The following is a 15,251-nucleotide window of genomic DNA, read 5'->3' as shown; positions in this document are numbered from 1 at the left end:
AGATCACACCTTCATTGCAAAGATGTTTTCAAATAGGGACATGCCTTCAAGATCTTGGGACATCCAGTGATTAAGAAAACTCACAATTAATTTCTAGAAACTTCTGGTGGCCATCTCTATGTAAGGACTGCAAGACTAACATCTTGGCCTGTCCAGTTTATGCCAGACCTAAGGTTCCCCATAAAACTCCTTCTGGTAACTTATAACCACTCCCAGTTCCTTCAATACCTTGGATCCATCTCTCCATGGACTTACTGATCTTCTGACCTTGTCTGAATTGTTCAGTGATCCTGGTGGAATTAATTATTTTTCACAGATGACACATTTCGTTTCCATGTCCAAACTGCCATCAACACAACTTTCCATAATTTTTCTAAAATAAATTGTCCACTTACATAGGATCCAAGCCTCCGTTGTTTCAGACTGAGGGTTCTCAGTTCATTGGCAAGTTTTAAAGGCTTTCTGATTGACTTTGACATTGAACTACAATTCTCTTCAAGATATCATCCCCAGACTAAATGGACCGATAGAGAGGGACAAAAAGACCTTGAGCAGTTTCTAATAGGGATGTGAATCGTGTCCTCGATCGTCTTAACGATCGATTTCGGCTGGGAGGGGGAGGGAATCGTATTGTTGCCGTTTGGGGGGGTAAAATATCGTGAAAAATCGTTAAAAATCGTTAAAAATCGAAAAATCGAAAAACCGGCACATTAAAACCCCCTAAAACCCACCCCCGACCCTTTAAATTAAATCCCCCACCCTCCCGAACCCCCCCCAAATAACTTAAATAACCTGCGGGTCCAGCAGCGGTCCGGAACGGCAGCGGTCCGGAACGGGCTCCTGCTCCTGAAGCTTGTCGTCTTCAGCCGGCGCCATTTTCCAAAATGGCGCCGAAAAATGGCGGCGGCCATAGACGAAAAAGATTGGACGGCAGGAGGTCCTTCCGGACCCCCGCTGGACTTTTGGCAAGTCTCGTGGGGGTCAGGAGGCCCCCCACAAGCTGGCCAAAAGTTCCTGGAGGTCCAGCGGGGGTCAGGGAGCGATTTCCCGCCGCGAATCGTTTTCGTACGGAAAATGGCGCCGGCAGGAGATCGACTGCAGGAGGTCGTTCAGCGAGGCGCCGGAACCCTCGCTGAACGACCTCCTGCAGTCGATCTCCTGCCGGCGCCATTTTCCGTACGAAAACGATTCGCGGCGGGAAATCGCTCCCTGACCCCCGCTGGACCTCCAGGAACTTTTGGCCAGCTTGTGGGGGGCCTCCTGACCCCCACGAGACTTGCCAAAAGTCCAGCGGGGGTCCGGAAGGACCTCCTGCCGTCCAATCTTTTTCGTCTATGGCCGCCGCCATTTTTCGGCGCCATTTTGGAAAATGGCGCCGGCTGAAGACGACAAGATTCAGGAGCAGGAGCCCGTTCCGGACCGCTGCCGTTCCGGACCGCCGCTGGACCCGCAGGTTATTTAAGTTATTGGGGGGGGGTTCGGGAGGGTGGGGGATTTAATTTAAAGGGTCGGGGTGGGTTTTAGGGGTTTTAGTGTGCCGGCTCACGATTCTAACGATTTATAACGATAAATCGTTAGAATCTATATTGTATTGTGTTCCATAACGGTTTAAGACGATATTAAAATTATCGGACGATAATTTTAATCGTCCTAAAACGATTCACATCCCTAGTTTCTAATATGCTTTGTGTCTGCTCATCAGAAAGACTAGGTGAAGTTACTTCCCTTATTCGAGTTTGCCCACAGTAACCAAGTCAGTGATTCTACAGAGATGTCCCCATTTTTTTTAAAACTGTTTCTTTGCTGTCTACTGTCTCAGCTACTGAAATTCCTATAGCTAATGATTTGGTCCAGCATTTCCAGAGAACTGGATACAGGAGTGCAGCAATCTGGAGAGACAGTCAAAACTTGGCATAAGAAATTCGTAGACATTCATTGACAAAGAACCCCAGTATCAGATGATTGATAAAAACCTTGTTGTTGAAACTTTCCTTTACCAAGCTAGTCCCTAATTTACAGGCCCTTACAGAAAGAATCAATTCTGTGACAATGCACCTCCAAGTTTCTTAACTCCCTCAAGATTTCTTCCTCATTTCATTTTACTTTACTCAAACCAGCTACACCAGAACCTTTTGCTAGTCACCAGACACTTCCAGCTCTAACCATGATCAATGTTCAACCTGAATTTGGATACACTGACTTCCAGAGTATCCCATAAGACGACACAATATTTGGCTCATTCAAAAGGTTATGGTCCTAAGGTGAGGTCCTGGGTTGATGTTAATGATCGTCATACACCTTGTCATCTAAGGTGGTTTCTCACAAGACAGCCTAAGGGATGTCTGGAGTCTTCCTTGAAAGAGGGGAGACTGCGAAGTTCCAAAAGAAAATTGGTTCTTACCTGCTAATTTTCATTCCTGTAATACCACGGATCAGTCCAGACTGTGGGTTATGCCTCCCTTCCAGCAGATGGAAACAGAGAAAAACTCGAAGGGTACCCTCTCTTAACCTGGTGTGCCACCTACATCTCTTCAGTATAAAGATTACCCAAGCAGAACAAGAACAACAACAACGAATCAAGCAATAACCAAACTTTAAAAATAGAACTGATGGGAATTATACCACCTTGAACAAGAAAGCAACCTGTAGTCTTTTTCCGTAGTCTTCTGCAGTAAAACTGATTATCAGCGCGGACTCTTCATTGAATCCCCTCCCTGGGCGGGCGTCTGGACTGATCCGTGGTACTACAGGAACAAAAATTAGCAGATAAGAACCAATTTTCTTTTTCCTGTACGTACCCGGATCAGTCCAGACTGCGGGATATACCAAAGCTTCCCTAGACAGGGTGGAGCATTGAGAGTCCCACACAAAGAACCCCACTGCCAAAATTGCTGACATCTGGAGCCTGGACATCCAAGAAGTAGTGATGAGCAAACGTATGGAGCTACTTCCAGGTAGCAGTTCTACAGATTTCTTGTGGCGACACCAGCTGGCATTCAGCCCAAGAAGCCACCTGGGAGCGAATGGAATGGGCCTTTAACCCCTCAGGAACCGGTCCGCCCTTTACAAATGTAAGCAGACAAAATAGCCTCTTTTAACCATCATGCAATAGTTAGCTTAGATGCTTTCTGACCCTTCTTAGGACCGCTCCACAAGACAAATAAATAATCTGAAACTCTGAAAGGATTTGTGACCTCCAAATAGCATAAGAGAGACCTTCTAACATCCAAACGCCAGAGTTCCCTCGAGTGCAGGACAGAGCGATAAATTTGTAAAGGCCGGAAGCTCTACTGATTGACTTAAATGAAAGGTTGAGACCACTTTTGGCAAAAAGGAAGGAACCATACGAAGAGAGACTCCCGAATCAGAAATTCTCAAAAAAGGCTCCTTGCAAGAGAGGGCTTGGATTTCCGAGATTCTGCGAGCTGAGCAGATCACCACCAAAAACACCGTTTTCAACGAGAGGTCCTTTAACATGGCCTTTTTAAGAGGTTCAAAAGTCAGATCACACAAGACTTTAAGCACCAAATTAAGGCTCCAGGACAGGGACATAGGACGGACGGGAGGATTCAAATGCCTCACTCCTTTGAGGAATTGCACCACATCTGGATGTGATGCTACTGAGCTGCCAACAAGAGAACCCAAGGCCTTTGAACAAGCCATTTTGCAAAAATGCCAAAATATGAACAACCGAAGCCGGCCTGGGAATAATTCCTTGTTCGCGACACCACTTTTCAAAGACTCTCCACACTGACATATGACAGAGAGGTAGAGGTTTTTCTGGCTTGCAGCAGAGTAGTACTTACTTCCTCCGAATACCCTTTCTTCCTTAATCTCCTCCTTTCAAAAGCCAGGCCGCTAGACAGAAGCGATCTGCCTGGTCGAAAAATATAGGGCCTTGACGAAGCAGATTTGGAAGACGTCCGAGCTTCAGGGATCCGTCCACCGACAGATAAACCAGATCTGCGAATCACGGATGGCAGGGCCACTCTGGAGCAACTAGGAGTATGCTCCCTGCATGAACTTCTATCCTGCATAGAACTTTGCCCACCAAAGGCCAGTGAGGAAACACATACAGGATAACTGAGGTTGGCCAGGGAAGCACCAGAGCATAGACTCCTCCTGCGCCGTGATCCCTTCTGCGACTGAAAAAGCAAGGGGCATTGGCATTTCCTCACGTCGCCATCAAGTCCATGTGGGGTACCCCCCACCTGCATGAAATGAGATCCATTGCTTGGTCTGAAAGTTCCCACTCTCCTGGATCTATTCACTGCTGACTCAGGAAATCCGCCTGTATGTTGTCTGTTCCGGTGATGTGAGATGCCGCAAGCTGAACAAGACTTTTTTCCGCCCAAACCATGAGTTGCTCCGCTTCTTCGGCTACGGCTTGACTTTTGGTGCCGCCTTGATGGTTGATGTAAGCTACCGTCACATTGTCGGACAGAACTCGGACCGCCCAATTGCATAAGAATGGGAGAAAATGCCGCAGCGCTTACCGAACTGCCTTGGTCTCCAGGAGATTGATGGACCAGCTGGACTCCTCCGCGGACCAGCAGCCCTGGACTGAGCAGGACTGACAGACTGCTCCCCAGTCGGAGAGATTGGCATCCGTGGTCACTACTGTTGTTATTTAGGATAGTTGTGTGTGGATCCTTGGACCAGTGGCAGATGACCACGCACCCGGGGGAAGATCCCGAGAGGGACCACCGGTCAGGCTCAGAGTTAGGAGACAGACAAACACTAGTTCTTTTATTAGACAGTATACTGAACCACCAGAGGTGGCAGAAGTGAGCTGGAATTCCCGGCTGGGCTGTAGTCCCTCAGATATTGGAACAGCGATCCCTGGAGGCTGAGCTGTAGAGAAACTGAAATATAGAGAGAAGGCAGGGTATGCAGATTTCATGTACCGAACCTGATGGTAACACTCACACAATGTCTCATAGAAGCCCAGGAGCTGGAATGAAGTAGGCCCTCGAGGAGCGAGTACCTGGTTCCAGGAAAAGCTCTGAGAGAGCGATGGTAACTCACTGATGTAGTTGGCAGTGATGACTTCCAGGCAGAAGAGAATACGGAGCAAGTCTGGGAACGAGGGCCCTCGAGGAGCGAGTACCAGTTCCAGACTGTCATCTGAAAAACAAAGGAGAGAGCGACACCCCCGAGGAGCAGGTACCCCTGGTAAGTCCGAGCAGGCAGAATAGCTTAGGTAGAGTAACCCGTAGTGAGTCCGTTCCTTGCTAACTCAATCTGTTAGCAAATTCTAAGACCTTATATATCCGTCGTGGGTGACGTCATCTCAGGGGGACGCCCCTGAGGTTCGTGCCATCGCCGGTACTTCAAATTGGGGCCGTGCCGCGCACATGCCCCTAGGCCTTCAGGAAACATGGCGTGTTGCAGCATCTAGCCAGTCCGGCGACGCCGGAGGACTTCGGCAGAAGGACGCCGCGGCAGCCAATCTTCCCGCGGTCGAAGAGGGAGGCGCCAAAGAGGTAAGGAGGGTGGAGAGAGGGCGTCGGGAACCGACAGACACAACTACGATCCAATTCGGGACTTTGAAGTCTACGCCGCAAGTCAAGTTGTCTAGGGCAAGCCACCACCCAAGACTGGATCTGGCGGGATCGGTGAGAGGTAGAGGGAACAGGAAACCCTCAGATTTGGGATCCCAAATGGGAAAGCAACGCTCGTTGTAATAGTCTCATATGAGCAAAGGTCCAGGGAACTAACTCCAAGGTGGATGCCATGGAGCCAAGGACCTGTAGGATAGTCCCAGGCTTTGGGAAGTGGGAGCGACAAAAAGCGATGAACTTGCTCTGTCAATTTGGTCATTCGGTCAAGCAGAAGGAACACCTTCCCCACACTGGTATTGAACCAGGCCCCCAGGAAGTCCATCGTCTGAGAGGGGAGGAGATTGCTTTTGGCTTGATTGACAACCCAACCGAGTGACTCCAGAAGATTTACCACCTTGCTGATAGCCTCCATGCAGAAGTCCCTCGACTTTGCTCAGATGAGCCAGTCGTCCAGGTAGGGATGAATTAGAAGCCCTTGCCTCCTCAGGGCTGCTGCCACAACCACCATAACCTTGGTGAATGTGCGAGGAGCCGTAGCCAGACCAAATGGCAGAGCACAGAACTGGAAATGCATACCGAGAATCATGAAGTGAAGACATTTCTGATAATCCTCGCAGATGGGTATATGCAAGTATGCTTCCATCAGATCCAGAGATGCCAGGAACTCACCTTTGCGGACTGCCGCAATAACTGAGCGCAGAGTTTCCATGCAGAAATGCGGTATCTTGAGAGCCTTGTTTACCTTTTTCAGGTCTAGAATAGGCCGAAAGGATCCCTCCTTTTTTGGGACCACAAAATAGATGGAGTATCGCCCTGTCCTCCAGTCTTCTTGGGGGACAGGCCTTACCGCCCCGAGAGATAGCAAGCGGTCGAGGGTCTGCCGGATGATCTGAGCCTTGGTCCGCGACCCGCAGGAGGAGACCATAAAAAAAATCTTGGAGAGGCCATGTTCTATGATGCTTAGGACCCACTGATTGGAATTTATTCTGGCCCATTCCCCGTGGAACTGGGATAATCATCTCTCAACCCGAGGAATCAAAGGATGGGCCAGCCGTATATCATTGAGAAGACTTGGATCCAAGGGACGTAGCAGAGCCTCCATCGCGAGAGGTTCTGCACCCTCAAAAAGAGTTCCAGGATTGCGGCCTGGCCGTTGGCTGCCTCTGCCCCGCAGCCTGTGGACTGCTCTGACGAAACCTCAGTTGTCCTCGAAAATGAGAGCGGGCGGATGGAAAACCCCTGGAAGGTTTCGGTCTATCCTCTGGGAGCTTGTGGACCTTATTTCACTCAGGGACTTTATCAACTGCTCCAAGTCTTCCCCGAAGAGAAACTTTCCTTTGAACGGTAACGCACCTAACTGAGCTTTCGAAGAGACGTCTGCTGCCTAGTTACGAAGCCACAGGAGCCGCCTTGCCGATACTGCGGATGACTTGGTGCGAGAAGAAGTACGGAGAAGATCATACAGAGCATCCGCTCCATATGCCACCGCTGCCTCCAAGCGTTCCACTTGCTCTGACTCACCCAAAGGGAGATCCCTAGACATTAACAATTGTTGCACCCAGTGGAGGCTCACCCGGAGCATTTAGCTACTAAATACGGCTTCTCGGATACCCAGGGCCGAAACCTCAAATATGCACTTGAGGATAACTTCAAGTTTCCTATCTTGAAGATCCTTAAGTGCCGCCGCTCCTGCGACCGGGATTGTGGTCCTTTTTGTCACAGCAGACACTGAAGCGTCTACCTTAGGGGACTTCAAGAGCTCAAGGGACTCCTCAGGCAGGGGATAAAGTTTATCCATGGCCCGACCCACTCACAGGCACATCCCACTCTTGGGGCTTCAGCTGCTGGGGCATCGGATGAAAAGGAAAGGCTTTGGCTGGGGCCCGCAGTCCCGCTAGGACTGGGTCCATGGAATCCTGTGGTAGGGTTTCCTGAGGGAGCTCTACCCTGAGTTCTGATAGGAACGAGGGAATATGAGGTTCCAACTCTTCCCTGTGGAACAGCTGGACCACTTTTGGGTCATCAACGTCCAGAGGAGCATGCTTTCCCAGGTCCTCCTTTGACCCCGTGCCAGGAGGGGGCAAGGGAGAAGCCAGTGGGTCCGGAGCCCAAACATCCGCTCCATCCGGAAGAGCAGACCTGCCCGAAAGTGAAGGGCCATGCAATTTAGAGACCCGCAGTGACGCCTGGGCGTCAAGTCGCCTGGCAACTTTGAGGGGAGGCCCAACGGGAAGACCCAAATGTGAAGCACGGCCTGCTGAGTCCTCAGGACTAGCAGAGACTGGGGATAAGTAAGGAGGAAGCTCCCCCCTCCCCCCGTTGCTCTGGCTTGTGCCTCAGCAAATGTATACAAAATGGCCACCGTTCCCACACTGGATTGGCCCGAGCCTCTTGAGGTGCAGATCTCGTCGCTGCACCTCGGGGCTTTGATGAACTCCCCGCTGCTCGAATTGAGCTACCTTCCCCACCGGAAAGGCACCAAGAGCAGAGGCCTGAATGGGAGAGTCGTGACGATGACTCCCCGCAGGCAATGCAGCGAGATGGTTGCAGCATCGTTTAAGGTGGGGGGGGGGGGGGCCGAAATTTGCAGCAGAAAGGAAGCAGCAGAGAGCCTGAGCAAATAATTAAGAACATGCCCGGACTTAACCAGACCCGAACCGCAGAGCAGCTGCCTGAATAAGTATAAGAAAAGGGCAGAAAAAGAAACTGACAGGCTGTTTTTTTTGGTTTTTATTTTATATCAGGTCTGGGAAGCAAAGGGAGAAGAGGGACCGGACCATCGGTAATCTTTCTCCGGCTCCTAACCTGTCAGGAGCCCCGCGGGGAAACCAACCCCAGCTCCTCAACCTGCTACCAGGGGGGATGGTCTCACCAGGACCTGCCTACCCCCTGGGAGGATCTTTTTTTTTTTTTTGCTTGATTCCCTGTATTATTAAAGATATCTTTTTTTTTTTTTTTTTTTTTTAAAGAGATACTGCCTTAACCCTAAGATCAGGACAAGACTGCAGGGTTTGCACCATCTGCATCTGCTGGCGACAGAGAAATACTGAAGAGATGCAGGTGGCACACCAGGTTAAGCAAGGGTGCCCTTCGAGTTTTTCTCTGTCTCCATCTGCTGGAAGGGAGGCATAACCCACAGTCTGGACTGATCTGGATACGTACAGGGAATAGGCAATTCTTGCCTCCCACCAATAGGGGCTTCAGAATTATCTGCTCAGTCCCCCAAGCTCCTTGGCCCACACTTCCTGCTGATGACCATCTTGTTTCCTGTCTGGGCATATAGAATTCTAGGCTTTCAATCAGCAGCTTGCCAGAGCTTGGTTCTTATTCTCTGCCCCCCTCAGAGACCTAACTCCAGAATTTGTCTTGCTATGTTGACTCCAGTGTATTCCTCACTTCTATGGCTCTACTGATTTGTCTCATCTGGTCATCCTGTTTCCAGCGTTCCCTTGTGTCTCATACTGCATTCCTGCTTAGTCCTGATTTGGGGTCTACTACTACCCAAGTCCTATCGGCCATCACCACCTGAGAGCTCAACTTGAAGGCAAGGTGGCCATGGCAAGCAAAGGACACCCTGCTGCTGTGCAAGTTGGGGCCCACCCAACTTGCCTTCCCAATGTACAAGCCACTCCAAGCTTGGGGACATAACCCCAGCAGACTTCGCCATCACAACAGTTGATTCTGCACATCTGCATGTCAGATGGAAGTTGACAGGTAAAAAATGTTGCTCACCTTCTGCTGGTGGATGAAGGGAGAGGGGTAAGAAGAGAGAATCCTGTGTGCCACGAAATAAAAAATGCTGAGAAGCAGTTTTGATAGCTATAAAATTGTAATATAAATTTACAACCATGAAAGGAGATGACCCAACAGATAAAAATAAATAAGTAAACACACACAAGGTTTCCTTCTTTAAGTATGTCAAATGTTCAGGTATGGCCAATGTTGGAAGCAGGATGCTGGACTTGATGGACCCTTGGTCTGACCCAGTATGGCATTTGCTTATGTTCTTAAATGTTCTGCAATTTCTTCCTTGTACAATTTAACATGGAGTTCCTGCTCCAGGTGAAAGGAATTTATTTTTAAAAATTATTTAATTTAAGGAGGCTTTCATGATTGAAGTATGGAATACCTTTTTTTTTTTTTTTTTTTTTTTTTTTTTTAAACTAAAGGCTTTCAAAGCTTCAGTAACTGTCAGTTTTAGGTTTTATAAGCATTTGCAATGCAGCATTCAAACTAAGCAGCAATGTTTGTAATTCTGTGTTATTTGCTGCTGCAGTATTAGCTATGCCTTTATATTTCTGTCCTTTTCCTACTGCTCCACAGTTGTAAATCAGTGTATTTTCAAAATTCTCATTTTGCCAACCCTGACTGTTGTCCTGTAACAGCAGTTTTGCTGACGGGTTTACCAGTGGAAAAAAAACAGGACTGTTTTCACTTTGTTCCTTCAGTTCAATTAAACTAAACCCTAATTGTTTTCCAAAAGCAAACTTTCACCTAGGGTCATCAAGAACCACATCAGGATTATTTTTATAGTGTATCGTAAAGCACAATGGCAGGAACACATCACCAGCACTTACGAAGCTGTACAACTGCACTTTCTCCATTTGTTGCAATGTAGTGGAGTGTTTGCTCTCCGTAATACGATGCTCCAGTTTTGTCAACATCTGTACTGGCCGTCACTAACACAGCAGTGGCTATCAAAGATGAAGCAAAGCCTTCTGTCAGTAAGGTAGAGAAGATGTAAGAATGCACAATAATATTCATGGGTTAACAAACACTGTAAAAAACTGACCACCATTTGATCAAACAGAGAAGTGAACCAGGAATGATGAGGGCAAGTCCAAGGGAGAAAACACCCCAAAACAGTCACTTGATTCAAATCACTACTTCAGTGGGTTCCAACTTTCCCTTAAAAATGAAGATAATAGAAGGGGAGGGGCTGAAGGGATGCAGGCTAAAAAATGTTTTGGGTTTTTTTTAAACAAATTAGGATATATGTATTACACACACTGCAGAAGTCTCAAAACCTAGGCATGTTTTAAATATATATATATCTTTGTCCTTCTGCCCATGCCATTCTGTGCTCCTCTTTCTGCCTGCTGATGCCACAAAGATTTTCAAAAAAAACTTACGGGCTGGCTGTGTTGGTCTTATGCATCGCAAGATCAGCACATCTAGCCGGCCCATGAATTTTGAAAATACTATGTGCCGAATAGCACAGACACTTTGCAGGAGCTGGTGAGATGAGTTCTATTGAGTTCCCCTGGCTCTCCAGTGCATGGTGGGATAGGCTATATGCTGGCTGGACCTGCTGGCTTTCCGGCCATACTCCGAACACTCTACCTTTCCTGCCATCTGCAAACATCTAACTGGGCCAACTCTTTATGGATGTATTTACATGAAATTTGGTAGGCACTGGAATTTTAGTTATAACAGCATCTTACTAAAAATCATCCAAATCTGTCCTTGGAATGCCACCCTGATGCATGCAGCCAGATAGAGGAACAGGGTGATGCTTATAAGTGCTCACTTCATTAAATTAAAATGCTCCTATAAAAGGTTAGTTTTCCCTCTTTTAGTCTGGTTGTGACTCCCAAATTTGCCTATACTCTGCACCGAGAAGCCTGATGTTTGAAAAGCTATGGGGAACCCATAGCTTTTCAAGGAATTTTCCAAGGGACTCCTATAGAAAACCATGTCACAAAGCAAATGGACAAATTATACCTCATTAGTTTATTGATGGTAGAAGCAAGGAACAGCATGGGTGGTGTTTGAAATAAAATAAATGTAAAGAAAAAAAAAAAAGACTTCCCCTATTTATTAATTTATCAGGCCTTGTTTCTTTTGTACTTCAAAGAAAGATAAGAACTGAGTTGAGGGAAAACAGTTTACAAACCCCATTGATTTGAGGCCAGTTGTATCCAGTGGGCATTAAAACCAAATCTCTGCTTCTAAAATTGAAATTCTGACTCTACATTCATCCCAGCTCCCAAAAAAACAGCACTCCATGTCCCAGAACCCACTGCCAACCCTCTTCACAAAATGTCAGCAGTAATGCTTAGAATTAAAGAGGGGGAGAAGGCAAACAGTCTGATCATATTCTGAGGTAATATCACTACTACAGGAGTCTACTGCGGCACAAAATGTACTTGCACTATGGATAAATATACAATTTTAGTTTCTAGTGCTATCAATTTGACATTTTTACCAGCACTAAAAACTTACCATAAAAATCAACCAGTGTTTTACCTGCTTGGGTCTGAAATTGCCCAGGAAAAGAAAGGTTTGTTTCCATGGCAGAAAAAAATACCTCTGTAAAATTGTGTAAGTGAAGTGGTAAGAAAACTAGTGACCATTTGAGCCCGACTGAAGAGCAACAACAGATGAACTGCAAAAAAATGTACCTTTTCTATTCCACAGCATTGTCACTTTATCAGCTTTAAAGAAGCTTTTATTGGCGAGTGCTGACTGAGGCCCACCAAAGTTGGGATACTGATACAGCCTTACAAAAGAAGGGGCACCTTTACTTCCAGGAACATAGACAGCAACCTAAAGAAAAAACACAAATTTACTTAATTTTTAAATTGCATTTTCATGAACGGCATGTGTAAATAATTTCTAAATCTACTAAGGTAGCATTACAGGACATACACTGCTGTTTTATAAAATGTTATTCCCTTGAAAATACGTTAGTTACTTCCATATTACCTGGAAATAATTGTTCCCCTGTCTGTGACGTGCAAGCCCTTTCTAAAACTATGAACCGAACATGCATTCCTGGAGATTCTCTGCATGCCACAGGGAAAATACTTAATGGCTTCCACTACCTCTGAGACAGAGAGGACATTTTAACAAAGTAAAAACAGTTACTTTTACTTCCAAAGAAATGACCATTAAAGTAAAAAAACATCTTGTACATAAATAATAGAGGTAGTGTACCTTGCATGGCTGAGCTCCTGGTGATAGCTCAAAATCATTAATCTTTTGTAAATGGAGTTTATTTACAATTGTATCTGTAAAACCAGAATGGCAACATTAGATTGATCACATAAAAAAAGCAACATTGAGCCTAATTATACAAACTAATAATGGATTCATCTTCTCCCCATAAAAGAATGTACACACGTTTCTAATACACAGTGTACCAAAAGGTCTAACCCTGCAGCTATTACTAAATTAGAGCTATCCAAAAGAGAGGAAAAGTGCCTGGATGTGTGAGAGCGAACAAGAGGAATCAGACTGCAGTGAACCACCTTCTGAAAGGCCAGGTTGCAATATTAACACCAAGGTGATTCACGCCAATAAGAATTATCACATAAGAACCTATTTATTTAGATTTGCATTTGGCTGAATCACAGCATATGTGGCCATTTCTTTCATTTCTGATCAGGCAGGATATGTTCTCCTGGGTTTTGTTTTAGGGTTTTTTTTGGTGTTGCTGTTCTGTGATTGTGTTTCTATTATTTATTTGTTATATAATTATGTATGTTTCCTTGTAAGTCGCCTAGAACTTTTGGCACCAGGCGATTCATAAATTTTAATAAAGATAAAATAACTATATAAAAAAATATTTTGCCCATAGTCCATCAGATTTAGAACTGATGGATCATCTTCTAGACTCAGTGATTTCATAAAAGATGCAATGGTGGAGACTGACATTAGTAAACAAGGCCGTAAACCAATTTCATCCAGAAAAAAATGCATAAAGCAAATAATGTTTCATAAGTGTTGGCATACCAAAATTATTATTTTCAAAAAAGTGCACTTCATTGTTTACATTCCTGGCGCAAATACTTTCATCCTCGTCCCAACATGGACACCTGAAAGCAAAGCAAAATACAACCATTAGTTTTTGCCTGGTCTGTGTGCTAGAACAGAGCTTGTGAGGAGTCTCATCCCTCTTCAGCTCGTCTAATCTGCAATAACAGACCCTGACCATTAAGCCCGCTCATCAGGCAGAGTGGCAGTTGCAGGGCAGCGGCCTCCTTATTGCTGTACATTGTGGTAAAGACGTTTGGTAAGATGTCGGGGACTCTGCTAGGTAGCAAGTAATAAGAAGAGCAGTGAAGGAGTCGGGGGGGAGCTGCACTGCATGATAAATGCTGGAGAGGAAGAGACCATCACCTGAATTCCAGACAATTAACAGCTTAGCGGCCAGACACAATGGGAAAATAATGTGTAACGGAAGGAGGAAAAGCAGTGCAGAAAGTGCAAGCCCATAGAATGCCCAACTCATTCTGAATCTGCAGCATGCAGCTTTAAGGTGCAAGCTAAATTTGGCTTTTCATGCATGCCACATTCACCGTGTGATGTGGCAAGCAACAGCTGAGGTATTGACTTCCACTTTCAACTCAGGGTCTCAGTTTAAAATGCGTGCGCTGGGGGAAGGAGAGGAGAAAAGAACTGATTACTGGGGTGAGGTTCCCGGCCCCTGACGACCCTGCTCCAGCCTTTTGACGTCATTCTCCTGAGACCAGCTTACCTCTATAAAGTCGCCGCTGCCGCGGCATTAGCATGGGGAAGGAGAGGAGAAAAGAACTGATTACTGGGGTGAGGTTCCCGGCCCCTGTCGACCCTGCTCCAGCCTTTTGACGTCATTCTCCTGAGACCAGCTTACCTCTATAAAGTCGCCGCTGCCGCGGCGCGTAGCATCCGCCGGCACATCGTCTAAGCCACGCGCCGAAGGGGCGCGCGACTTATTTTCGACTTGCTTTCGAATTGTGGAGAATGGACAGGATCGTATTCCATTAAAAATTGTTCAAGTTCTCTCCTAAACCTCCCAGAGGATCAAGGAATTCGTAGAAGGAAATCCGGAGGTAGGACCCTCTCTATATATATTTTTTGATTCATTATGCCTCACACTAAGCGTAAGGGCCGTTTGCGCTTGGAACCCTCTATCCCAGCGCAACCTACCCTTTCGCAGCAAGTAATAGAGGGTTTTTTCACTCCGGCAGCAGTCTCTACGCCGGGTGCTAAGTCCGCTGAGGGTATAGGTTTTGAGCACAGCCTTACCCTCTTGGACATTCAGACCTCTTTGAGCCCCGGAGCACCTCAAACACCATCACACCCTACCCCGGGATACCTTCAAAGTTCGGTTCATGAGAAACAGCTGATAGCTAGTAGTCCCATGACCCCAGAGGAGGAACTGGAAAAGGAAACCGTGGGAAAAGAGGTAACATCTGAAGGAGGTGATGGAAGCTTGGCAATGGAAATCTTAAAGATTTCAGAGGTTTGTCAAGAGGGGGAGTTGTTACCTAATCTCAATCTGGAGAAAATAATTCAACCGGAGGTGATTACGTTAGATTCCATATGGAAAGCCCTGATGACTATGGAAAACTCGATAACATTATTGACTAAGTCTATAAATGCATCTCAAAATAAAGTGAATAATGTTAATTCTTTGGTGAATATTCATGAGGTAAAGATAAATGAGATATCTACTCAATTAACATCTATGAAAGAAATACAGGTGAATTTGATTAAATCAGATGAGGTAATGAGAAGAAATTATGAAAAAATTGAAAATAGGATGAGGTATTTAAACTTGAGATTGTTGAACTTTCCATGTGTGAAATTAATCTCACCTAGAGAACAATTTAAAAAATATTTGATGAATGTTCTTTTAATTTCACAGGACAAAATACCTGCTCTTTCTAAAATATATTTTGTTCCCAATAAAGAAATCAG

General features: G+C 46.1%; 1 protein-coding gene across 3 annotated transcripts in view; it reads right to left on the bottom strand.

Moving 5' to 3' along the window:
• Window positions 1-15,251, bottom strand: part of EIF2A (eukaryotic translation initiation factor 2A) — a 222,529-nt gene that overhangs the window by 155,609 nt on the left and 51,669 nt on the right. For all 3 annotated transcript variants that reach the window (XM_029615567.1, XM_029615566.1, XM_029615565.1), the window contains 4 exons: window positions 13,302-13,384; window positions 12,504-12,577; window positions 11,969-12,113; window positions 10,142-10,258 (listed from right to left, as the gene is read on the bottom strand). In XM_029615567.1, the coding sequence (XP_029471427.1) occupies window positions 10,142-10,258; window positions 11,969-12,113; window positions 12,504-12,577; window positions 13,302-13,384 (419 nt within the window). The remainder of the gene's footprint in view (window positions 1-10,141; window positions 10,259-11,968; window positions 12,114-12,503; window positions 12,578-13,301; window positions 13,385-15,251) is intronic.

The sequence above is a fragment of the Rhinatrema bivittatum genome, chromosome 9, assembly GCF_901001135.1.
Source record: "Rhinatrema bivittatum chromosome 9, aRhiBiv1.1, whole genome shotgun sequence".
NCBI lineage: Eukaryota > Metazoa > Chordata > Amphibia > Gymnophiona > Rhinatrematidae > Rhinatrema > Rhinatrema bivittatum.
This window is presented reverse-complemented; position numbering and strand designations above follow the sequence as displayed.